This window comes from Galeopterus variegatus, unplaced genomic scaffold, assembly GCF_000696425.1.
Source record: "Galeopterus variegatus unplaced genomic scaffold, G_variegatus-3.0.2 Scaffold6354, whole genome shotgun sequence".
NCBI classification, from domain to species: Eukaryota; Metazoa; Chordata; class Mammalia; order Dermoptera; family Cynocephalidae; genus Galeopterus; species Galeopterus variegatus.
The window spans coordinates 40,431-67,776 of record NW_007732465.1 but is presented as its reverse complement, the minus strand read 5'-3'; the positions used below and the strand labels follow the sequence as shown (position 1 = coordinate 67,776).

Genomic DNA, 27,346 nt, shown 5'->3' with positions numbered 1-27,346 from the left:
ATTGTGTGTACAAAAACAAAAACAAAAACGGAATATAAGAAATTTCAGCTGTTTCTCACACTGTGAGTTGGAAAGTTTTACCTAGAACACTAGTGACAGGTCCCCTGTCCACTGTGTTTCTTCCACTGCAATCATGTCACTGTCTTACTCTTAACACGATGGCACCCAGAAGAGAAAGAGAATTCAGCACAGTGGCGGATGCAGGTCAAGGGCCGTTTTCTCTTGATTTATATCATTCTCTAGTTAGAATATCTCTTTCTCGCCTCTTTCTCCTATTGCCCCTTTTACAGTCTTCTGTCATTGGTCCCATAACACATCATTGCAGGAGCTTATTTGTATATCTGTCTCCTCTACCAGCTGGAAGTTTCTTGATGGTAAATACAGTTGCATTCATCTTTATATTTTTAGTATTTAACATAGTACCCAAAACATTGTAATTGCTTAATAATGCTGGTAAATGGAAGGATGAAAAACATAAATGCATATATGTATACTTAGATTCAAATGAGTTTATGTTCTACCTCAGAAACTTAAGAGCTGTAGGATCTTGGGTAATTTACAGTTTTCTCATCTGCAAAATATTGCATTATTATATTGGATAATACTATATTGTATTATATAGTGTTATACTGTATTATATACCTACCTCATAGAGGTGTAATAAGAATTAAATAAAATATTTATAAGCACTTCAAACAGTGCCTAGACCTTGATAAATGGTCCATGAAGTATGAGGGTACTTCAAAAAGTTCATGAAAAGATTTGTATTAATTCTATTTTTTCCCCAAAGTTTTTGAAGTACCCTCACATCATGCTTTTAGAAATGCAATAACGTACTGATATGTTTGTTTTCTTTTGTCTCTCCAACTAGAATAAAAGCTCCCTCAGGATAGAAATTTATTTCTCTTGTTTACTACCTTATCCCCTGTATTTGGAAGAGTCTGGCACATAGCAGACACTTAATAAATACTTTTTGAGTAAATACATAAATAGAATTTTGATGGAAATATATTGAAGAATCTAAAAACGCCTAAATTTTGCCCTACCAATCATGATTTTCCTCTTCTGTGAGTTCACAGTGAAAATTTTATACATAAGGATTGCAAAAGTAAACCTAAGGCTTCCTTTATTAAAAGTTTTATTATATATGTTGGCTATCCTGATGCAGACCTTTGAGATGGAGTGTGCAGCTGGAGCTTGTGAGTGAAGTCCAATACCGTCCTCTCAGTCTAATTCTCGGAATTGTATCAAGCTTTGTACAGTCACGTGAAGAAAGTCAAAGCAAAGAAGACAAGAGGACGACATCTGCTTAAGTTCCTCCCTCACAAGAGGGACAACACAAGGAAGTACTTGACACTTTAACCCAGTAATCTGGCCTAGTGCTGCATGTGGCCTCACTGATGTTTTAAATTTCATCTGGGGAATCATTTCTCTGTTGAGGAAGGAACAAGAATGGAGGTGGAGCAAGGGAAGCTAGGAGCTCCTCCTAAAAAAAATTGTCATAAATATAGTATCTTTATAAATAAACACATATTTGTATTTATATCCACATATCCTTCCTGGTTGTCAAACACAAAAGGGAGAGAGTCTGTGTTCTTTTCTGAGTCACCATAAATATGGAATTCAAAGACAGACTTTTTATATGTTGGGGATAATAAAACTGTGACCTCGAAACTCAGTATGCAGATGAAATAAATCCTCAGAGCTTTCTTAGTGTAGGAGTTGCAGGATGTCTTATCTAGCCTTAAATAGAACAGCTTCCCTTAGTAGATGAGCCAAGGTGGAGGAAGGACTCTGGTAAGTGTGGACTAGATCTGATTTCCAATTTTGAATCCGAAATACCAACTTTCAGTGTGCCTCTGGACAAATCAGCTAACCTCTCTGTTCCTCAGATTTATCATCTGTGAACTATGCTCTTTGAACTAAGTAATCTTTAAATTCTAAAATTGTGTGTCTTAGCCATAATTGTCATTGTTTCAGGTCTCTCCATTCCAGAAAATCTAAATGACTTCAACCACCAAACTGTCAGCCCCCCAAAATGTCAATTTAAAACCCGTGTGTTTCATGACTCCCTTTAAAAATAAAGTGGCTTTTCTGCCAGAGTTTTGAATCAGATCAATCTGATAGTAAAGCTGTACCACTAAGTTGTCTCTACTGCTATAAAGGCAATGCAGAAATAAATATGATCCTCAACGGGCATATTTATTCCAGAACACCAATTGATTCTTAGGATAGTTAATAATTTTCTTTTAAATTTTAAAGCTGCCCTTTTATTCCCTCAACAGTGTTTTCTCCCTAGACTATGGAGAAACACATTAAAAACTAAGAAGTTTCCATCTCTCCTCACACCGAAGTATTCTTGCCTCAAGTCACACTTTACCTGCTAAGGAACCAGACTTACCTTAGCCTGATATTTTTCACTACCCTCTCAGAAGCCTTTCTCCATTTCCAAAAGACCACCCTAGGGCTAGAAACAAATTGGATTCTCTGAACCTTTTTTTTTTTTTTTAAATTCTGGATCTAAATGGGATTGTAAGAGCTATAATAGAGGAAATGATCTGGGGGCAGTGGTGTTAGACAGTTCTTCCCTTGGGCTTTCTAGCTCCTTTGGCTAGAGAAAATTTCTGATAAGGACAAGGTCACGAAAACCTATTGAATTGTCACACTATTCTTTTTTTTTTTTTTTTTTTTTTTCCTCCTCCTAGAAGAATTTATTGGGTCAAAGGAACTGAAACTTTTAAAATTTATTTATTTATTTTAAGTTTCATTTCTTTATTAATATTAGTATTTTTTTATATTCTAAAATGTTGTGGAGCACTTCAGGGGGAGGGAGAGAGGGAAAGGGGAAAGGAAATAGGGTGGGAGAAAGAAGGAGGTGGGCATGGTTGAGGCCTCTGGCAGCCCCCTCATTCCTGCAGGGGAGACCAGGGGGCTTCTAGTGGTGGCTTGGTTATTGCTGGGCTGGATGCAGATGTCAAGGGGTGTGGCTGAAGCCCTTGGCCCCCCACTGCCCAGTCTTGGGAGCCCAGGGCCCTTTCTGCAGTGGCTCAGTGGTCATTGCTGGGCTGGTTGCAGATGTCAGGGGGTGAGGACAAGAATCCCAGGCTTCCCCCCTCCCTGGCTTGGGAGTCCAGGGGGCATCTAGTCCTTCTAAGTTTTATAGGTGTCCTTTGGTGATGATGTGAGAACTTTACTAGTTAATATTGAACTTTGTCCTTGGTCTGCGGGTATTTTGTTTTTTCTTTTAGTTCTATGTTGGATTATTCACTGTTCCCATCACTTAAACTCTGCACTGGAACTAATTTGTTGTCCTTTGCTTACTTCTAAAATTGGGGAATTTCCTGTGGGGACCAGTACTTGAGCTGTGTGGTTTATCTAAATTGTTGCTTTGCTGCTGATTCCCTGCTGATTCCCTGGGGAAGGCTTTTTGTGCAGCTCAGGTTTTAATTGTTGACCTTATAAATACTTCTGGTCTTGTGAGGTCCAGTACACTTGGGCTGTATGGAAACTCTGGTCTGGGCCTGAGTCTTTTCAGCAAACTGCACTGGCTACAGATCTGTATTCCTGATCAGTCTCTTCTGAGTGGGCCTGTGCTGATGGGGGGCAGATAAGCTGTCCATGCTGTGCCCCAGTGTTCCCCTGGTGGACCCATCTCCCCCACAGCCTGAACTCCAAACACTTCCCATAGGATGGGCCATGTGCCAGTCCCTTCTGATGACTCACTGGACTCTGAGTTGCTCCTTTTTTCAGTTGTTGTGGCTTCTAATACCTATGTGGGTCCATGGGAACCCTGTTAGTGGTCCTGCTGGCCTGAGGGCCACGAAGGCCCTCTTGTCCCCTATCACCTCCAAGCAAATTCATACAAAGGGCACAACTGCAGCTTTTGCCAGCTCTTGCTCCATGCGCTCACCAGCTCCAGCCTTGCAGCAGCTGGGGCTTAAAATAGTAAGAGCAATTCTTTCCTCATCGTGGCTTCTGCTACCTTCATGCAATCCGTAGGTCTCTCTTCCCCTTCCCCTGAGTTCTAGCGGCCCCAGCTTGGCTGTTGTTGCTTTTTAATAGTTTTACATTGGTTGATTTCCAAATTGTCATACTATTCTGTGGCACAGATTGTATTTCTAGATTTGGCCAATAACTCAGCTCATTCATTCAGTATTAATTAATTCACTGAATAACTAGATACCATATTGAAAAAAATATTAATGCTCATTAGCAATTTTTAACTACTTATGATGTGCCAGGTACTGAGAGCTACTTGTTTTATATACATGATCTAATTTAATCCTCACAGCAGTTGCTTGAGGCAAGTAATGTTGTTATTACCACTTACATATGAGGAAACAGACTTGGGCAGATAAAGGAACTCACCCAAGGAAAAAAAGTGAAAGTCCCAGGATTCAACCCCAGGCAGTCTGAGTTCATGTCAAACTAAACAGAGTTCTTGTTCCCACAGAATGCATACCTCAATCAGGAAGCCAGATATTAAATATTAACTACCTAAAATTTGTTCAGTTATGATTTGATTGTAGTAATTACTCAGTGAATATACAATTATAATAAGGACTGCAAAAAGGTATTGGAGGCTGTTAGATCTGTTGAGGATGTCAGAGAATGCCTCCCTGAGGAAGTAATCCCTAAGCTGAGACACAAATGTTTACAGGGAGTTGTTCAGGTAAAAGGTAGAAGGAATAGTGAGCTCCCCAGGCAGAGGGACCTTCTTTATGAAAAGAAAAAATAAATAAAAGAAGTGGTCAGCATTTATTCATTGATTAAAAATAACCAGGCTATACTAAGCCCTTTATGGGAATTATGTATTTTAATCTTCAAAGAAACCCTTTAAGGTAGATATTACTGTTATCCTCATTCTACTTATGAAGAAACTGAAACCGAGTATAGTTGAGAAATGTAACAAAAGCTACACACCCAGTAATGATGAGCTGGGCTGGAACCCAGTAATGATGAGTCGGGCTCTAGAATTTATAATCTTAGTTACTATTTGTTTTAAGTGGGAAGGAGACTTGTTTGTGGCTATAGTGGATTGAACAGTGTCTTCCAAAAATTCATGTTGACACAGAACTTCGGCATGTGGCCGTATTTGGAAATAGGTCTTTGCAGGTATCATTAGGTCCTTGAGATGAATTCATTCTGGTTTTAGGGTGTACCTTAAATCCAATGGCTGATGCCCTTGTAAGGAAAGAGGACACAAAGACACAGAGAAGAAAGCAATGTGAAGATAGAGGCAGAGACTGGAGTAAGACATCTACAAGCTAAGGAACCACGAGGGATGCCACCAACCACTAGAAGTAGGAGAGAGACATGACACAATTTCTCCCTCACTGAAGGAACCAACCCTATGGATACCTTGAATTTAGACTTCTGTCTTCCCAAGCTATGGGAGAATAAATTTCTGTTATTTTAAGTTCCTTGGTTTGTGGTGATTTGTTATGGCAGCCCTAGGAAACTACTGCAACACCCCTTTGACATAAAAGGAGCCTCAAAATAAAGTTTGTGAGGAGTTATTCAACCATTTTTACTGTTTATACTACTTGTCAGATATTTTGGCAGGAGTTATGGAAAATACAGATGATGTAAGTATGGGCCCCATTTTCAAAGACTGCAATGTAGAAAGTGATGTGTCATGTTAGAGATTTAGGTAAAGACTAATAGTAATAATCACTCTCATGATGAATACTAAGGTGGCATGCACTGTGAGAAGTGTTTGCAAAAAGTACACATAATTCTTTCCATTTAACAGATAAAGAAACTGAGACTTAAGAAATTTTAATTAATTCCCCAAGGTTGTACATTTCTGCCAATGACAGGGCTGGATTCTAATTTTCAGAGAGAGGATAAGGGAAAGAACTTCATTAAAGAAAATGTATTTGATCTGAGTCTTGAATGACGAGTAACTGGTAAATGGCAGGAAATGGCACATGGGTGAGAATAACAGTGAGTATAAAGGCAGAGGAGCAGAGGGTGGGATTTGTCTGAGCAATAAAGTGCTTCAGTTTGTTGGAGTGTGTCGAACACTAGCAGGGAAAAGTGGCAAATCAATGAGGAATGGTAGAGCCAGACGAGTTTTTAACTAATGAGTAAATGTCAGGAGGAGCTAGGAAATCATTCCTTAAAGAGGTTAAAGTTCTGAAAGATCTTGCTAAAACAAGTGGAATCATCAGGGTGTTGCTTCAGGTATATAAATTCCGCAGGGGTGTGAAAAGTGAACTGGAGACTGAGAGAGACTGGTGATCAAGGATCCATTTAGGAGACAAATGCTATCAAAGAGAGGGGCAAAATCCATTTACTCCTTGGAAAACATCTCTAAGTTTAACCCCCAATTATTCATTTATTCAAAACTACCCATTGAGTTTTTCCATGCTACCCAAAGAGGGGTCCACACAACATTGTACTTGGTTTCCATAGCAACTTAAAGGAAACTTTCACAATGTGTGGAGTCCTCGATGTCCTGCTGATGAAGGAGGATATCATCAAATTCTGTGTGAGCATCCGCTTAGATGGCACTAACATTGACTTCCAAATGAAACTGCACATTTGCAAAAAGAAAAGTGATGGCATCTATATTATCAATCTGAAAAGGACCTGGGAGAAGCTTTTTCTGGAAACTCCTGCCATCACTGCCACTGAAAATCCTGCTGATGACAGTGTCATGTCCTCCAGGAATTATGGCCGGTGGGCTGTAGTGAAGTTTGCTGCTATCACTGCAGCCGCTCCCATTGCTGGGCAACTCATTCCTGGAAACTTCGCTAGCCACATCCAGGCAAATTTCTAGGAAGTAAGTCTTCTGGTGGTCACTGATTTCAGGGCCGACCACTAGCTTCTCACTGAGGCAGCTTATGTTAACCTGCTTACTATTGCTCTGTGTGACACAGATTCTGCTCTGCACTATGTGGACATTGCCATCCCATGCAATGACAAGGGAGATCATTCAGTGGGTTTGACGTGGTGGACGTTGACTTGGGAAGTTCTGCAAATGTGTGGCACCATGTAAGTCGTGCCTGATCTCTACTTCTAAAAAGATCTTGAAGAGATTGAAAAGGAAGAGCAGGTTGCTGCTAAAAGGGCTGCGACCAAGGAAACATTTCAGGGTGAATGTATTGCTCAAGCTCCTGAGTCTACTGCTACTCAACCCGAGTTTGCAGACTGGTCTGAAAGTGAGCAGGTGCCTTCTGTGCCTGTTCAGCAGTCCCCAACTGAAGATTGGAGCTCTGATCTGCAGCTTCCACTGTTCAGGCCATTGAATGGGTAGGAACAACACTTGAATGGTTTTAAGCTATTCTTCCACACACTCTTAAATAGAAAAATTGTTTGACAAAGAAATAAATATAAGTTTCTTTAAAATTTTTTTTGAGTACTTTCTTTGTAGCAGAAAGTATTCTAGGTGCTGAGAATAGAATTATATAAATTGTAATTATGTAAATAGTATAGGCACAGTTCCTGCCATTAAAAGTTTTCTCTAGTTGGGTTAGAAAGGCAGAACACAAAACAAAACAAAGAACCAACAGATACTGTGATAAGCAGAATAATAACCTCCCGAAGATGTTTTCTTTGAAATTTCTAGAACCTGCCATTAAAAGTTTTCTCTAGTTGGGTTAGAAAGGCAGAACACAAAACAAAACAAAGAACCAGCAGATACTGTGATAAGCAGAATAATAACCTCCCGAAGATGTTCTCTTTGAAATTTCTAGAACCCGTGAATATGCTACCTTATGTGGCAAAGGTGACTTTACAGGTGTGATTAAGTTAAGGATTTTGCAATGTGGCGCTTATCCTGGATTATCCAGCTGGACCCAGGGTAATTATAAGGGTTCTTCTAGGTGAAGGGAGAAGCAATAGAGTCAAAGAAGGAAATGTGATGATGGAAGCAGAGGTCTGGGTGATTTGATTAATAACTAGGGGATCACAAGCCAAAGAATGCAAGCAGCCTCGAGAGGCTGGAAAGGCAAGAAATGATTCTCCCCAAGGGTGTCCAGGAGACTGCAGTCCTGCTGACAGCACAATAGTAGCCCAGTAAGACCCACGTCAGACTTCTAGTCTACAGAATTATAGCAAATTTGTGTTTCTGTAAGCCACTAAATTCATTTGCTGCAGAAGCATCAGGAAACTAAAACAGAAAAAAATACAAACAATAAACGGTAAGCAGAGAAATGAACAAGGTATTTTTAGATGATATACTCTAGAAAGAAGAAAAATAAAAAGGGATAATACGACAGTGAGCCAGTGAAAAAGCCATAACACAAAAGCACACTTGGCCTGTGCTCATGGTGTGTAAGAGGAAGAAGTTAAGAGGAAGTTAAGGGGAAGAAGTCTAAGTAGTTAAGATAAAGATGGAAAGGTAGGTTCCCTAGAGAGAAAAGGCTCTGAGCTCTGTGTGTGGTCATCTAACCCTGGTCAGAATGAGAAAATTTAACAGTCATGTGAACTCAAATATTAGAATTTTTTTCTGTGATGAATATTGTTATATTTTTTCTACCACTAAACAAAGAAAAACGTAGGCTCTACTTTAAGGCTTATATAGTAAGATAGTTTTGTTTTAAACATAAAATGAACACAGATTTCTAATCAAATCTGGAATATTAAGCAAATGAATTTATGTCTACTTTCTCCTGGGACCTCACTAAAATGACAGGAAATCAGTTTTTTAAAAGATATGAAATATAGTGGGATATGAGGCCATAGCACTTAGAAGATTTTAACAAGATTTTAGAATATAGAAAGCTGATGAACAAGTGGAAAATGACCTAAATTGTGGAGAAAGATGAAACCCAAATGCCTTTCAATGGAAAGCAATTCAATTCATGCAGAAACCCTGAAGAAGCTTTGGGGTTGGAATTACCACTTCGTGGACCCAGACTAAAAACAGGGTGTCTTGCTGCAAGTCTATATAAAGAGGACTTAGACCTACCCCAGCTACAGCCAGGCAAAAAGACCTCACTGATCATGGTAGAAGACAGAAATTTATCTCTGCACGGTGAATCACATAGACCCAGGCCTCAAAGACAGCAGGCATTACTGAGGTCTGGGGTGAGATGCCATACTAATAGCAGGAAAAAGAAAAATCAAAGTTGGCATACTGAATGGCGAGACTATCCCCAAACTCTTTCCTACTCATCTTCTAGGATGCTCGTTGCCAGATGTCTAATCTTCTCTAAGAAAGAGATTGGAGGACTGAGAAGCTCATCAACTAAAGAAAAAAGACATACTTGTTGCTATCTGGGGCTTACAACTAAAGGGCTGTGTATATGATTCTAGCTGACAAGCCCCATATTCCTATGGTGCCTTTTTCTTAAATAAAAATGGACTGCCAAGGAATACTAGATGTTTGAGAATTCACCCTAAAAGAATCTAAAACAAACAAACAAACTGAAAAAGAAGGAATTAATAGAAACAGGACCATTAGAAAACTTAAAACAGGGCCGGCCTGGTGGCGCACTGGAGAGTGCGCTGCTTGGGAGCGCGGCGGCGCTCCTGCCGAGGGTTCAGATCCCATGTGGAGACTGGTTCCCGCTCACTGGCTGAGCGCGGTGTGGATGCATCACCGAGGGTTGCGATCCCGTTGCCGGTTCCCGATACGGGCGCGACACCGAGGGTTGCAATCCCATTACCGGTCAGTAAAAAAGATAAAAAGGAAAAAAAAAAAAAGAAAACTTAAAACAGTAACAACTAAAATTAATATCATTTAATATTATTTAATATTATGGACCCATCGTACGGATACGGAAGCTGAGGCTTAGAGAAGTGAAGGGTCCTGCCTGGGGGTGTTCCACTGCAGAAAGTAGTGGCAGAACCCATGTTCTTAGCTCCGCTTAGAGTTGCGCCCCAGCACAGACACTGAGTGGAGTGACATCTTATGTACATAAGGCATCTTGCCTGCAAAGGAAAGTCTGAAAGAATCTGAAAAGGAGGCAGAAGAGGAGAAGCAAGTCCTCCAGCAGTCAGTGTTGAAAACATGTGAAGATATGACTATGGAACAGCTGGAGGATAATAATGAGGAGGCAGAATATGCTATTGAAATGTACAGAAAGTAAAGAATGGCTGAGTTGAAAGCAACTAAAATGAAGAATAAATTTGGAGAAGTTTTGGAGATCTTAGGAAAGAATTATTGGCCAGGTGAGGGCTTGTGGGTAATCTTGCACCTTTATAAACAAGGGATTCCCCTCTGTGCCCTGATAAGACAACACTCAAGTGGACTTGCCAGGACAGTTTCCTGATTTCATATTTATCAAAGCCATTTCGTGGGTAATCTTGCACCTTTATAAACAAGGGATTCCCCTCTGTGCCCTGATAAGACAACACTTAAGTGGACTTGCCAGGACAGTTTTCTGATTTCATATTTATCAAAGCCATTTCAACCACCTGCATTCCCAATTATTGAGATAGAAACCTGCCCACGGTATTTGTTTACCTTGAAAGTGATATCAAGGCTCAGTTTATTGGTCCTTTGGTGTTTGGTGGCATGAACCTGACAAGGGATGAGTTAAAGTGGAAATTGTCTGAGTCTGGAGCAAACAAGATGGACCTGCAGGAAAACCCTGAGAAGCCAATTGAAGACATGTTGCTGTCCTCCATGTGGTGCTTGGTCCCCATGAAGAGAAACAGTGATTCTGAGGGTAACTAAGACTGCAGCTGGTATAACTTGCTGAACTCTCTTGCTGTGACAAATCACCTTTTTTTAAAAGGAAAAAGCAAGAATGAACCCTTTTGGTTTTTAGCCTTTGATGATAATGTTTCAAATCTTATATATTCCAGAAATAATAATTATTGCTGGGAATGCTATTAAATTTCTTGGAACTCTCTTTTTAAATTCATAACATTTCCTTAAAACAAAACAAAACAAAACAAAACTGTTATTGGTATGACAAGTGTTTGTTTTCCTCACTTGTATTTTAAGTCAGCCATAAAACTATAAGTTCGCTATTTTTTTTGATATATAACCAAAAAATGATTACACTGTGTAATGTTGAATATCTTAATCATCCTGACTTGAGCATCACATATTGCACACAGGTATGGATATTGCACAGATATGTACAATCAATTATGTTTCAATAAATAAAAAAACTAATAATAATAAAGGAAAAAATAACTATATAAACAGGAATATGAAGTTTTCTAAAAAATAATATGAATAAATTTACACCATGGAAAAATTGCAAACTAAAATTTACAAACATTAATTAATGGCTTGAAAGATAGAAGAAAGAGATCTGAAAAAAGTTTTAAAAACCCAAAGAATTGGAGAGAAATAGATGTTAAAAACTGAGGATTAATTCAGGATGGCTAATATACAACTAACAGGATTTCAAGAAAGAACAGAGAAACTGGAGGAGATTAAATTATTAAGGAGATTAAATAAGAACCTTTTCAGACTTGAAGGACATGGAAGGATCTGCTTCTGGGTGACAAGCACCAAGACTATAAAAAGCCCCTTATTAATATGTATGCATCATAAATTTTTATAATACTAGAGATAGAGTATCATAAAGTTCCTAGAGAAGAATTTTTCAAAAAGTACTACAATCTCCTTCAGGAATCAGAATGGAGCTAGTCTACCCGATAGAAATACACTTATGCATCACTTAGTGAAGGGGATGCATTCTGAGAAATGCGTCATTAGGTGATTTTGATGTGTGAACATCATAGAGTATACTTACATAACGTAGATGGTCTACCCGACTACACACCTGCGCTATATGTGGTATATGCGGTCCATTGTTGCCCTAAACGTTGTTATCGGGCGCATTGCTGTACTACAGGATGGAAGGCAATGAAGCAATGCCATCAAAATTATCAGGAAAAAGTTATTGTCCTCAGAATTTGTGGAAGCAAAACTATCAATCAAATGTGAAAGTAGGAAATAAATCAATTTTCAGATATGTAAGGTTTCAAACAAGCGATCTCCCAGTTCCCTGTTTCAGGAAACTGTGGGAGAATGTACAGCAGGATATGGGATCCAGAAAACAAGGAAGTGACACAAAAGAGATGTATAAGGATCTCCCAAGATGGTGGTGACAAGCGACCCCAAGTTGGCAACTCTGTAGCAAGACTAGAGAACATTTAGTTTATTTTCTTTTTATCTTTCACAATTTTAATGAGTGCATATGATGTTCAAGGACATTGCATATGGTACCACACAATTACCAGGAATAAAACAAGAATTGTGTATAATAACCCAACAACCTCCAAAGCTAAGGATTAGAACATAGTTTGGGAAACTGTATAACTTAAAACTAGGAATTTTTTTTTCTTTTAATTTATGAATATACAATGTGGTTGATTTTTGTGTCCCTTTACCAATTCTTCTTTTCCACCTCCCTCTCCCCCTGCTTCCCCCATCAACACCATATCTGTTCACTTGTCTTAACAATTTCAAGGAATTGTTGTGATTGTTGTGTCTTTCCCCCATCCCCACCATTTGTTTGTCTATTTATGTATGTATGTATGTATGTATGTATGTATGTATGTATGTATGTATGTATTTATTTTTAGCTCTCACAAATAAGGAGAACATGTGCAGGAGAATGAAACTAGACCCAAACTAGACCCATACCTCTCACCATATACCAAAGTCAACTCAAAATGGATTAAAGAATTAAATATACACCCTGAAACAATAAAAATCCTTTAAGAAAACATAGAGGAAACACTCCAGGAAGTAGGAGTGGGTACTGACTTCCTGAATATGACCCCCAAAGCATGGGCAACCAAAGGAAAAATAAACAAATGGGATTATATCAAACTAAAAAGCTTCTGCACAGCAAAAGAAACAATCAACAGAGTGAAAAGACAACCAACAGAGTGGGAGAAAACATTTGCAAAATATACATCTAACAAAGGATTAATATCCAGAATATACAATGAACTGAAACAACTTTACAGCAGAAAAACAATAACCCAATTAAAAAATGGGCAAAAGGGCTGAACAGGCATTTTTCAAAGGAAGATATATGAATGGCCAACAGACACATGAAAAAATGCTCAGCTTCAGTCAGCATTTGGGAAATGCAAATCAAAACCACTTTGAGATACCATCTCACTCCAGTTAGGATGGCTAATATCCAAAAGACTGATAATGATAAATACTGGCAAAGTCGCAGAGAAAGAGGAACCCTCCTACACTGTTGGTGGGACTGCAAAATGGTGCAGCCTCTATGGAAAATGGTATGAAGGTTCCTCAAACAATTGCAGATAGATCTACCAAATGACTCTGCTATTCCACTGCTGGGAATAGTATTGTTTTACTTGCTATATCAGCTAATGCTCTAATTTCTATCATTGCCAATATTCCTCTCCCCCTTCTGAAAACAAAGTATTGAGCTGTTGAAAATTATTCTCCCCTCTCCCTCTACCATCTTCTGATAGTACCGCCTCTTGGGTAGGAAGCACTGTAAGGGAGCTGAGCTCCACTCGGATGGTGAAGCCGCTATTGTACTCATTTTTTGTGTTCTGACATTGTTTTAAGACCCATTTCAACTTGAAGATTTTCTCTAAAAGTAAAATGCAAATGGCCCCCAAAATGAGGGCCCATTTGCTTCCAAATCTCAGTCCAAGAGGCGTCAGTCACAAATGGTTAGATGGTGAGCAACTTCTCTCTTGGGCCCATGGGTAGGAAGAGTACGGGTTATTTATTGATACCATTTTGCCACTGAAATTTTCCTCTTGTCTGCTCACTAAATAAATGTGTTTATTTTTTTCTTTTCAAATGTCTGGTGTCATAACAGTGATGAAACTGGAGAGTGGGCTAGGAATTAAGGAAATATGCTTATTAGAAATTAAGTTAGCCAACAGAAGCAATTTCCTAATGTTATTTGAGTTAGTGATTTTCAAATCGATCTGAAAAAAAGACCTGTGTCCTGATTCTGGCTCTTCTGTGCAATCGGTGTGTCTATGCTGGTTTTCCCCCACCTGTGAATGAGTTGCAAGCCTGATCATTATATGGGGAAAAAGACTACCTTAAAAATATTTAATCAGCGGACACACAGATTATTGCAAGTTTCCTTCTGAGCTGGGACCCCTGCTTCTATCTCACTCTTCATTATTTATCACAATTGCCTGATTAAACTTCTAAGAATGTTACTGTTCTTGATCACAAGATTTCTTGGCTCATAAATTTAAAAAAGTATTCAACTATCCATAAGAAAAAATCTAACTTTCCTAATCTAAATTTGAGTTCTCTGAGAGCAAGTTCTTATTTTTTATCTCTATTTCTCAGGTACTCAGCGGAAGACCTTGCACATAGTCATAACTGAGAAATGTTGAATAAAAATTTAATTGAACTAACCTTGAAATGTTAAGTTTTTTCTGCTTTTTAATATTCTGTTATATGATTATTCTTACATGACTCTCCCCTCTCTCCAGTGCTTTAAATTTACATTTTAAACCTTGATTCTTTCTATCCATCCTTCTTCGGTTCATCCATTTACCCATCCCTCAAATACTTTTAAGATGATATATCAAGATGCTCCAGTTGCAAGTAATGAATCCTAATTCAAACTGGCTTAAATATTGATTAAAAGGGGTTCATTCGTCCCACAATTCAAAAAGTCAGTCTAGTTAAAGAGCAAGTTCCAGTGTGGTTTGATCAGACTCTTGACTCTTTGACTCTTTCTGCTTAATGAGTGACTGAAAGGATTGATGCCCAATATCCAAATAGTCCCAATGAATGACCAAGAACTCTTCATTCTTCACAATGTGACCTGCTCACTATGGTTCTCATCACAGTATAACACTGTCTTTGCCATTACTATAACCCCACAAGCAGGCATGATAAATTGCTTAAATGGTGGTACACTATTTCAATCATAATTAATCAGTGTCCTTTTTTTCTTTATGCTAGGAAAAAAAGCCCACATATAATATTAATATTACTGGAAACATGCTTATCCACTGACTTGCAAATAAGTTCATTGTTTTAGGTCTGCCTCACTCAAAGAAATCTTTTTCTTTTTCACCACTAGAGGGCAGCAGTTGGAAAATAGTTACCGCCACTGCATCTTTTCTGTGTTGTTTTTATTTCTCAAAATTATGATGAGTATGCTTACGGCAGTGAAATATTCTGGATTTTAAACATTCTGTTCTATTATGAAACTATGTATTCAGGTCTTTGTTTTGGGAAATGTCACTTTAAATATTCCAGAATTGGAAATCCTCCCACTCTCTGCCTCTGATAGCTTAAATATTTTAGAAAATAGTGTAAAGTTAAACAGAAAATCTCTAGACGTTTACAGCCAAGGGGTATATTTCAATAATTTTAGATACCTTCTTTCAAGGAAGATAGTATTTCACAGCCTTTGATGGCAAACATATGGTACCCAAAGGAAGAGAATCAGTAACCCAGGATGGTGAAAGCAAAATAGGATCCCACAGAACCTAGAGGGAGAGGTACTTCAGTCGGGTAATATCTCATCTTATGCAAATAATATTACATACTATTTGTCATTTGATCTATTTATTTACGTGTAAAACACCATAAATCGTAGTAATCTCTGCTTTGGTCTTCTTCATATTAATTTGCATATTTCATTTATTCCCTTTACAAGTTGAATCTCTTTTCTATTCTTAATTTTTTTCCCACTTTTCCCATATACAATCAATCATATCATTTGCTTTAAGCAAATATTTTTTGAGAGTTTAAGGAGACCAATGTTTTCAAAGTCGTTCTGTGACTTACCATGTTACTCTATGTGTATAGTGCGGAATTCAAAATTAGAAATACTTTTTTTCTGGCACTAGAAGAGCGGTATTTGGTCTCCATTCACTTTAAAACTTGAATTTTCCAAAGGCATAATGGTGTGTAATGAATAAACATTTTTTCCTTGAGTACAGAAAGAAAGGACTGGAATAGGATATAAATACCTTTCTAATGGTAATTATAAATACAGAGTAGATACACACAAAAATAAGAACATATAGCATATATGATAATATACATATTTTGGTAGATAAAACATATACTTAAGGTAAAATGCACACTTATTTAAAACTGCCTGCTTCCAGTTTTTTAACCAGACAGAGAAATAAAAAGAGATTTTGTACTAGGCCACTAAATATAGCAGTGCAGAGTATTGGATTATGTACACACGTTTTTCCTAAAATAAACTGAATTGTTTCTTTAATATCTGGCTGTCAAGAAATTTCATAATAATAATTTCTCAGAAATGTCTCTGAGGCGAATACTGCAAAGTAAAATCAAATAAAGCTGAAATAGAAACTGTCCACTTAAAAACCCTTGATAAGAAAGAAGTACAGATAAATCCTAGAGCTTATTTGTATAGCTTCAACCTGAAAGAAGCATATAATTATTACAGTGGATGTTTACTTAGAAATTCAAAGTCAAATATAGCAACACTATATAAAAAAGCTTTTAAAAGTAGTTTTCTCTTTAGAAGTGTGCACTCTCTACATCTATTATAAAAAAAAACATAAAAGTATGAGGAGTTAATTGGTTTACTATACCCCAAATATCTCTTAAGTGAATATTTGTGGTAATAATAAACAGAAAATGTTGCATTCAAAATAGCCTCAAAATTAGTCATCTTGAGGTATTTTTGAAATAATTTTAAAAACACTTTAGAAATAATTTATGAGTAACCTTAAGCATGTTGCTTTTAAAAATATATATTTTTTGGTGATAGGAAAGGAAACAAAATTCATATTACTATTTAAAAATATTTATAGAATTATCACAATTTATATTATTGGGATTAGAAACTTTAAACAATTTTTCCTCATGTGATTATCATAACAATTTCTAAATCTTAATACAGTGAATATTTTACAGTAACTTTTAGTTAAATAAGGGATATTCAGACAATTTATTTCTAAATATATTTACTACTCAGTCAGGCAATTGTAAATGTATTGTCCACAGAAAAGTATTTACGTTTTTAAATGTAGATGTTAATCTAATAAATAAGTAAATAAATAAGTAAATCAGTAATTGTAATTACATAATTAAGGACCACAAATTGTTTCTAAAATGTTAACATATTCTTCCACCAGAGGGCAACATTCTCAACACATTTAAATGATTTCTCAAAAATATACACACAGGCATATAAACAAATGTAAACCTGTTACATTACTGTTGGGTAATATATGGGTCTCAAAAAACCCACAAAAACCCTATAAATAAAATTATTTAAACAATCGCACATAAAACTCAATATCTATTCATAGTAAAACACAAACGATAAGTTTACTCTTTATACATATTTAAGAAGTTAGAACTTTCAGAAAGGAGCATATTTCTGTATATTATTGACATTTTTCATTTTACTATTAACATTTAGCTAAAATACAGTGGAAAATTCTTAGGGGAGAGGAACAAAGAAAAAGAGGTTTTACATCAATGAATAAAGTAATGATGTAAATAAAGTAAAGTACCATCTCTTCCACCTACATTTTTACAGGTGGAAGAGATGATAGAGATCACCTACTACAAGACTTCATTTGTGCCTCTAAGGGAACTGAAATTTATTAATGTTATGTGACTGATTCATAGTTACAGGGATGATAATCTGCAGAATTAGGACCCAAACCCAGGTCAGCTGATATCACATTCCTTACTCTAAGCTGTTGATACCCAAATGTGATCCTTGGGCAAGCAGTTCTAGAATCTTGTCAGAATTGCTGTATTTTAAATTCCACTCTTGACCTATTGAATTGAAATCTGTATTTTCACAAGATCTTAAACTTCCATAAGATCTTAAACCTCATCATCCATTGCATGAATTAAGTGTCACTTTCCTCCTGTATAAAACGGAAATAACACTATTTTAGTTTAAAAAATATTATGAGGAATAAATGAGATCATCATGAAGTAAAAGCCATTCATAAATTTTAATATGCTACACATGTAAGTTACATTCATTCAAAACTTTTCCTGTTCAGAGGGCTTGGGAAGGGGGACAATTTTTCCCCTAGAGGAAAACTTGTGTGATGGTGCAATTTAAGGCACTGTTAAAATTGGATGTAAGACACTGGGGATAAGGGAGAGTGTCCAAAGAAAGGGAGACTTTTTTTTTATATCCCCAGATTAATACCATATGTATAACTACTGGTATTTCTTTGTATAAAGATAAGTCTGATGAATTTATGGTCACAAAAGTATATGTTCAGTGTTTGGAATTTGGGGCCACACATGAAAATCTGTTGGGTTAACAAATAGTATTTGAATATATGTCTCTTATGTTGGGAGCAGCTATTAATTTAAAGATAGCCTACACGACATTCTTTAGTTTCAGGTGACTTAGTAACAGTTCGTGTAATTTTCCACAAACAGCAAGTTTCCTTGTTTATGACTTTGCTAAAAATGTCCTCTCTGGCTGGGTTGCTCTCTAAGTACCACCACCGCTCCCTGCCCAACTCCACTGGGCTGCCATCACCTTCACAGAAATAAAATTTTTTGAAAGTATTAAGACAAACACGGAAACATTGCCTCTTGAAATCTTTTCTGTACACTTTTATTCCCAGGCTGGGTTTCTTGTCTAATTTCATCCATAATTATTCATAATAGGATTTATGTGTCTATCTCCCATGTAGCTTATGTGATTTTTTTTAAAGGACATTGCCAGACCTAGTGTAATTCTTGGCATTCAATGAATATTTTTAGATGTTTATTATAACTTCTTTTTTTTGGCATAACTTTCTAGAATTTCAAAATCATGCATACCCCTAAATAAATTAAATTTAATGAATCTAGTCATTAAGATTTGAAAAACATACATATTTGGAAAAACACCTAGATGAGTAAAAGTTCTGAGTAGCTTGATCTTTTGTTTGCAAGGAAACAATTTAATGAGGCTTACTGTTTTCTCTCCCTACTTGATCTCCTTTGGAAACAGATATCATGAGGGTTCTTCAACGAGTTTGTAGAAAAATAGAAAGATAATACAATCTTTCCATGAACTTTTTGAAGTATCCTTGTATTTTAAAGCGATCCGGAGTTTTCAAAAAACCATATTCACTGTTTTATTAAGGATATATATTTTAATACATATTTACTTTTAAAAAGATAAAGATGCCTCCAGTATCATTTTCTTTATCATAATTTATAGTGGAATATAATATAACAACTATTAAATTTAATAACGGCAGATGGTGTTAGCTACTTTTGAAATTCTTTTCCAGCTATCCATTCAGTAAATATATATGCATCATATCACTTAAACTCTTAAGGGAATATTTTTACATGATTTTGTATTTAGATACATACTCCTGAGATTTGATAACAGGGTCCCTAAGTAAAGTCTACTGCCCCTGTTGGATTAAATGATATCCAAAGTTTTGACCTTGAAAATATGGCTCAAGGCCAATGGGTTTTGTAAGCATTTGCCTGAATTGTGTCTAAGAGATTTGTGATTCACGTGAAAGGTATTAATAATTTACATTAATCTGGCATTTTTTTGCCTTGCTTATTTAAATAAATTCATCTGTGCTAAACCTATATATGTGAAATCAACAGTCTTACATGAATGTGTCTTGAAAATTCTGCTTTAGGAGAAGGTGCTATAAAGATAAAAATAAGATTTGAATGAAATATAAGTAAATTAAAACAAATCTTTAAAACATCAGTCATAATTTGCTGACAAGCATAAGGCATAGACACAAATTTCCTCAGCATATTAATATTTCAGTAGTATACTGTAAACTAGTTAAGTGAAGAAGCTTAAAATTCCAAGGAATTTATGTGAAACTTCCCGTCTTTTATTTACCTGACTGCACTGAGGTAAATTCCTTCTTTCTTTCTGTCCTTTCCCTCTCTCCCACCTCTCTTTTTTCTCTCCCTTCCTCTGTTCCTTTCGTTCCCTATCAGGGGTTAAAACAGACAGAAAAACAATATCATTATGCATGTTGTATGCATGTATTTTATATTCAAGAGAACCCAGGTGTCCTGGAATACCACAAACGTAAGTGAGACATGTTGTAATCTTCCTTCTCTGCAATGTTGTCAGAGCTAGCGTCAGCGTGCTGGGCAAAACGTAGCAAAGTAGAAGTAAGTTGTCAATTTTTATAAAGTCTTCCTTTCTTACAGAGCCAAATGCATCGTTCTCCCTGCAAACTCTGGAGATGATGACATCTTCCCACTTGGTTTCCATAGCATCCGTTCCTGAAGATCCCCAGTGTGGTCCTTGGTCTGGGCGATCCGCCCAGCTCCCCTAGAAAGTTGGCAACCCGGCTAGCCAAAAGAAGCCTCCCTTTCGCCTGAAACTTACTCTGTCCGTGGTGCTGAAACATTCTGCCGAGACCCGCCCAGACCGGCGCTGTCAGCCGCTCTGTAAAAATCTTCCCTGACACTGCCCCCAATCAGTGCTGTGTATCTGTTATTTACTCACGTCCTCAAAGAGCAGCAAGGCTTCTCCATCTTAATTCGACTCTACCGCAGAGCAGAGTTACGCTGGCGTGATGGGAGGAGACCATGGGCAGGGAGGAAAAACTAACAGCAGCATTAGCTCACCTGAGACCTGAGATGCTCCCGTGAGTTGTGAAGGTGTTCTGCTCCTTACAGCAAAGACACCATTTTAAAATGCATTCTTCTTTTGACTTTGCCCTTACACAAGGGTTCCGTGATATTTCCGACCCCTCCGTTTAAAAGCCAGCAGATTTGATAGCAATAAGCCTTCAAAACCGGGAATTTACATTGTTTTTCAGTGGACTGACTTCCAGGACAAGGACTCATCAGCACCCGCCCAAATACCATGGCACTGCGTGCGCCCTTTGCTACCGGATCCTCCCCTTCCAATGAGACTTTCTGATTGTGTCTACCAACTCTCCTATTAGGAAACCCGTGGGTTGCATGCAGCTATTCTGTTGTAGTCTCATTCTCACTCTCCTTCCCCTCTCTCACTCGCACTGTCGTTGGAGGCACACCAGTACCATTCCGCCGAGAAGAAAAAGCCCACAACTACCTTAAGCGATTAAGGCAATATGCGCAACCCTCGCCTTTCATAGCAGTCACTATTTAAATCTTGCAAGAACGACACCAGCGCAAGAATGGACTCCGTAAAACAAAGGATTTTAGTCCCAGGAAAAGAGGGGCTAAAGAATTTTGCTGGAAAATCCCTCGGCCAGATCTACAGGTAAGAGAAAGCAAACACATGCTTACCTGGGGCTCAGGATAAAAAAAAACCCTGCAGGGCCATTTCCGTAAACCCTAATTGCTTAAAGAGATTGTAATATGATTGGAAAGTCTTTTTGTTGCTCATTGCTGGAGCGGGGGCTGCTCTGGAAACCTGCTTATTAATGCAGGAATGTTGCACTAAAAGAAACTGCTTTGTGTATGTGTGTGTGTGTGTTTGTGTATTTTTTGTTTTAGTACCTGCAGATTCACATTCTTTCCTGCCGAGGATTCACCCTCTTTACAATTAAGAAATGACCAGCACCTGTTCAAACAGTCTTTCTTTTGGTGCTCATAAACACCCCAAATCAAATTCCTTTGATGCCGACAAATGAATTTAAAAAAAAAAATACCCTAAAAACACTAACCAAGAAATTACAAAGAGTAATGGCAAAAATAATAATTAAAAAAAATCTCAGTTTCAAAACCATAGTAGAGAATTCCCCATTGGAATCTTCCTTTTGTACTGAAGAGGAATCAAAATATGTCAACAATTAATAGCTAAAGTAGTTCCTCTCTCTTAACCTGAAACAATGTACATGTATCTTTAATTATTTGCCCTCTCCTCGAAGTCTATTTCTTGCATAGGAAATGTCAGAGTGACCCTAATGGTAACCAGCAAAACTACTTTCAAAGTACTAGAAATATTGTTTTAAAATTTAATCCACCTTATAGTCACTGAACTAATTTACTAATTATGCTGTAAATTGCACAATTTAAAATCCGTTCAAGTGTTACATGAGTACATTTTTTTTTCTTACTAATATGAGCCAAATCAAGAAGAGAGGGCAGACAGAAAAGAATAAATAGTTCCAAGAGAGCACTAATTTTCACATTTGGGAAATTGAAGCTTTTGTAAATGTGTAAGAAATGTAAAAAACATCAATGTTTCTCCCAGTTTTCCAGATCTCTTGGTTCTGGTGGGCTTTATGTAGGCACCATCATGCACCTATGCGGCAGTAGATACCGCAAGGGCCCTGCAGTCCCGCAGCTACCTTGGAATGGGCTGTTCTTTCCCAGCCCAACTGCCATCAGGTGGTGAGTTCAGGTGCAGAGTTCAACTTTGCATATATAGCATTTAAAGCCAATGTTAAAAAAAAAATCAATTTGGTTGAACACTTTTCTTTCAGAATAAATCAATTGCATTTTTTTTTTTAACATCGGATTGGCCTTTAGGAATAAGCATTTACCTAGCCTCAAATTCCTTCATGACCTATTCCCCAGGTGATATTTGACAGAATTTAAAAGTCTGAAATTATTTTCCAGTATCCTCAAATTGCTTGACAGCAATATTTCAAGCTATGCCTTCTTGGAATTGATCTATAATTTTTATTTGCTTCACCCGTGTGTGTAAAAACAATCGTGCGTGCATATATTATTTAAAAGGGCACAGGTCGAAAATAATTACATGGTGGACTGGTAGAACACCTTCAAATTGTAAATTGAGAGGCTCTTTGTTTAAATGACGAAAGTATCAATCCTTAGGGGCTATGGAGATACTACCTTTCACATTCTCCGTTTTTTTTTTTTTTTAATAGAAATTTCACGGATATGTTGTGAACTAGAAAAACACTACCACCTTTAGAAAAACCATACCATCACTCCACTTTCCCCATCCTTTTTCCCCTTCCCCCAAGGACGAAAGCCCGAAAGGAATTGAATCAGAAGGGTGAGATCTTCAAAAATACTATGCAATTTTGTTTTTTTTTTAAAGTGAGGCTTTCCTCCTTGGTGTGGAACATCTTACAAAAGTTAATTTGGGGGGGCGCGTTTGTATCTCTGGAAGTCGCATTTAACATCTTTGGAAATAGGTCCATGACATTTTTTCAGTGTTTGTAACAGAGATGGTAATGACGAAAGATTGTGAATAATTAATTATTCATGTCTGGCAGTAGGAAGCTTAGGTGTCGGCCATATGCTGTGGAGGCCTTTGTTTCCAACTCGAGTAAAAGGAAAGAAAAACAAAAACAAAAAAACAAAAAAGATGCATAACAGGGGAGTAAGCCTTGAACTGGCACCCTGTGGCTGGGGGAATGGGAAGTAGAGTGCTTGACACCCAGAAATCTTTCTCAGCCTCTTCCGCGTGGGCGCTGGCCGGGAGAGGCCTTATTCCCCGGGGGCGCCCGGGCTCAGCTGGGGGGCGGGATCCCGACATCCCCAGGGAGGAAAGCTTCAACTTTGAGAAGGAGGGGTAAGTCCCGTGCTGTTCGGGGCAGTGGCTGGGCCCGCCCGCGTCCCAGCAGCCCGCAGGAGGCTGGTGGCTGGATGGCACCAGCGGTCGCCTGGGTAAAGGGCTGCTGGGGGTAGGGCGTGTAGTCGGGTGCGGGGGAGGCACCCCTCCAGTAACCCGTCCCTCGCCAGCTGTAGGACCCGTCAGAAGGTCAGGCCCAAGCTGCTGTGCACCTGAATGAAGGCGCTGAGGGGTGGATCCTGGAGAGAATTAGGGACTCCGTGTCCTAGGCCTGAAGGTATTCAAGTGGGAGTAAAGCCACGGCGGGAGGATGACAGTCAGAACATAGAGGGCCTGGGAGGAAGCTTGGAGTCGCCCCACCACCCGAACCCCGAGAGAGGGGAGAGATCAGCGCCCCTACCCCCAGCCCTGACACGTCCGGGTCCCTAACCCGCGGCGTCCTTGTCTTCCCCCCGCTCTGCGGCGCAGGGTGCTAGAGAAGAAGCAAGAGACCGGGGAGACCATCGAGCTGACGGAGGATGGGAAGCCCCTGGAGGTGCCCGAGAAGAAGGGGCCGCTGTGCGACTGCACGTGCTTCGGCCTGCCGCGCCGCTACATCATCGCCATCATGAGCGGCCTGGGCTTCTGCATCTCCTTCGGCATCCGCTGCAACCTGGGCGTGGCCATCGTGGACATGGTCAATAACAGCACCATCCACCGCGGGGGCAAAGTCATCAAGGAGGTGGGCAACGGCTGTGCCGCCCGAGCTCCCGCTCCCTGGCCGCGCGGCCTCGCAGGGTCCCGTCACCTGTTTGATCCCCGTTTTCTCCCGGTGAAAGACGAAAGCCTGGATCCTCCCTACGCCCCTCTCTAGCCCTGCCGTTCTAGAATGAACCGCTCTGCTGTCTGGGCCTTGCCTTCCTCATCCGCGTCCAGATCGCTAGGTTTTTGTGAAGAGCGATTTAATGCAAGAAATTAATGACCAACAATGTCAGCTAAATGTAAATCTAAATATTTTCCTTTTACTTGGAGGAATAGAGTAGCATATTGGCTATAATTTTCCTCTGACTTCCTCCAATCCCCACCAAAATATTCTTAATAATAAAAATGAAAACAAAACAAAACAAAAACCCGAAAACAAACCAAATCAGCTACGCGCACATCTGCAGGTTTCGCCGAGGGGCCTGTAGGAAGGTCTACCGTGCCTGTTGGAAAAGAAGCCGCAGCGCAGGACAGTCTCGGGTCACAGAATGTTCTCTCCTGTAATGTGTGTTGGGCAGTGACGCCTAGAGAGGAGAGGGTCACATCAAGGTCACAGAAACCCAGGGGTCCGGACCTTCTGATTAGGGACCTGAGTGGCCATAAACCAGACTGAGCCAGGGTTGGGAGGAGAATTGGGGAATGCTCTGTGGGTGAAAGCAGTGAGCGCCTCCTGGCTCTGGGGAGAACCTGAAAATTCGTTTGGTTTCAAAATTTTATTCAAAGGGTCCCCAGTTTCCCAGGCGGAATAAGCGCTTCCACCGTTCGGATGCAGGTATTTCTCCCCAGTTTACTTTGAGGCTCCCCTTGTGGGGCCGCCCAGGCTGGCTAGGGCGAAGTAAGGCCTCGACCTTCAGACGTACCCCTCACCCTGCACTCACTACAACCCCTGAGCAACGTCTCCCTCTCCACTGACTTCCCAAAATTCACCAAGCGACTCCAAATCTTACCGGTGCATGCCCGTTTTGCGAGGACACCCTTTCTCCTAGCCCCTCTGAACCTTGCACCTTTCCTCCCAAACTCCCCACCTTCCTTTGCCATAATTTCCCTATTTGAGTCGCGAGGGCTGGATTCCATTCTCAGAGTCACTCCTCTACTGCGTCCGCAATGGTCGGCATCACGGCTAAATGCTAAGTTGTCCCTGGCCACTAGTCTCCATCCAAAGCCGACTAACGAATCTCCGTCCTAATGTCCAAGACTGGGGCACTAGAGATTTCTCATTCATTGAGGCGATCCGACCTGCCTGACATAATCACAGAGCAAAGCCAGGGCTGCCAGCCTCGCTATTCATCACAATGCATTTCGTTAATGAGCGAGATTTTTCAGTTAGAACAAGGCTGTTCAACTTTGCTAGGTAACGAACATTAAGCCAGCCCCAGCCCCGGAACGTGGGAAGTGCCCGCTTATTGAGGGCTCTTTGGCCTGCGAGCCACTGAATGAAAGTGACTCTCCAACACTGACTCTATTCTCTCCCTCCACCCGTTTCTTCCACCCTCCACCCCCATAGAAAGCCAAATTCAACTGGGACCCGGAAACCGTGGGGATGATCCACGGTTCCTTCTTTTGGGGCTACATCATCACCCAGATCCCGGGCGGCTACATCGCGTCTCGGCTGGCAGCCAACAGGTAACGCGCCGGGCGTGGCCAGGGTCGGGGGCACAGGAGGCCGGGGGCAGGGACGACAGCCCCACGGGGTTTGGGAACTCCTGGGCGAGGTCTTTGAGTCCCTTGACACATCCTCCTGGTGTTGGAACTGCGGGTGCCTCCTTCCAGAATAAGGCGCCCCGAAAGATTCAGGCTCGCCATGGCTGGCGCGGGCGGCCTCGCCCTGTCTGCTGTGGCTGAGCCAGATCTTCACGAAATGGTAGACGTGCCTTACAGGAGGGGAGGAGCTGAGGGCCAGGGTGGGAGCGGGAGCAGCAGGACAATTAGGCCTGGTGCACAAAGGGGTGGGGACGCCACGTGCTGCGCGTCCCGCGGGTGCCCTGGCTCCCTGCGGATCTGACCTCCAGGCAGGGCGCGTCGAACTCCCGGCCCCAGAGCCCGCCCAGATGGTGCTCTCGAGTCTGAAGGATTTGTTTCTATGGAGGCAGGCGGGATGTCAGGCGCCGGGGTGCGATTCCACCTGTTAATGAGCTCCGAGGCCGAGGGGCGGGCGCTGGGGGAGGCGCTCAGCTGTTTCCAGAGGCCTCCCGCCTCGCTGCGATGGACGCAGCCAAGGTCCTAGCGCCACCTCCCAGGAGCCACTTGCAGAGACACCCCAAAGCATGAGGCATAAGGACGGAGAGGTGGGGGTGTCAAGGAGCACAGCCCTGCCACCAGAGGGTGAGGGGCAGCTTCGTTTGCTACATTGTGTGTATTTTGATAAACTAAATGCTCCTTAAGTCTGAATTGTTGAACTGACATAGAACACATTCACAGGCCCTTCCAGGTTTTGCTGCTTAGAGACCCCAAATAAAAACTTCTGGTCTTTCTTCAGACCTTGTACCTATAACTTCACTCCTCCCCCTACACCCAAAAGTCACATTTTTGAGAGGGAAGACTAGAACTAGGCGCCTCCTTAGGTATTGTCCCGTCTCTCCCACCTCTCACTGAAATCTCCCAGGCCTCATCCCGTGCCTTTTGTCACCTACAGTACCTTTTGCTAGAGGTGTCTTTATGTGCAAGGCTTTTCAGAGTTTCCAGGGCCTCGGGAGGAATTCATGGAAATTTATTTTAGGCTTAATGATCCCAGGGTGAGGATTTTTTTGGACAGTTCTTCAAAATGTCATATGGAAAGAGCAACAGATTAGGAATAATGAATGTCTTTGGAATATTGCCTTTACCTGACCACATGTATGGTTATCACTCAGACCCAGCAGGGACGAATATTCTTTTAAATAGGAATTCTTTTAAGAAAAAATCACTATGTAGAGAGACTAACTTTATGGATGTGATAAATTCAAGAAAAATTGATATTAGGTAGAAAAATATAAAGAAAATATTTCATTAAGTGTTACTAATTATGAACACGTTACATTTTTTGGTTTTCAAATCCTCTTTATACAGTGCCTTCATTTTTTTTCCCTAAGAATTATTTCCTGAAACAAAATAAACTAAGTTTCCAGAAAGACATTCCAAAAAATGTATATATAAAAAATACTTTTACTTCAGGGCAAAAAATATCTGAGAATTCACCAAAAAATACAAAAATGATACAGGAATTTTAATATGATGTTAGATGAAAATATAATTGGTGGTGCCTTTAAAGTTTTTTTCAGAGTCAAAATATTCTGCTTGCCAAG

The 27,346-nt window shown here is 39.8% G+C and overlaps 1 protein-coding gene and 2 pseudogenes across 1 annotated transcript in view; all 3 read left to right on the top strand.

Annotated features, from left to right (window-relative positions):
• The first annotated feature begins 6,442 nt into the window (after positions 1-6,442).
• Positions 6,443-7,287, top strand: LOC103606171 (annotated as a pseudogene).
• Positions 7,288-7,681: 394 nt separating this feature from the next.
• On the top strand, positions 7,682-10,633 carry LOC103606170 (annotated as a pseudogene).
• Positions 10,634-20,260: 9,627 nt separating this feature from the next.
• SLC17A6 (solute carrier family 17 (vesicular glutamate transporter), member 6) overlaps positions 20,261-27,346 on the top strand; it is a gene marked incomplete at its 3' end in the record, with an annotated part of 47,287 nt that continues 40,201 nt past the window's right edge. Inside the window, exons 1-3 of the mRNA XM_008590768.1 lie at positions 20,261-21,095; positions 23,793-24,045; positions 25,570-25,688. Coding sequence (XP_008588990.1) covers positions 21,010-21,095; positions 23,793-24,045; positions 25,570-25,688 — 458 coding nt within the window. The remainder of the gene's footprint in view (positions 21,096-23,792; positions 24,046-25,569; positions 25,689-27,346) is intronic.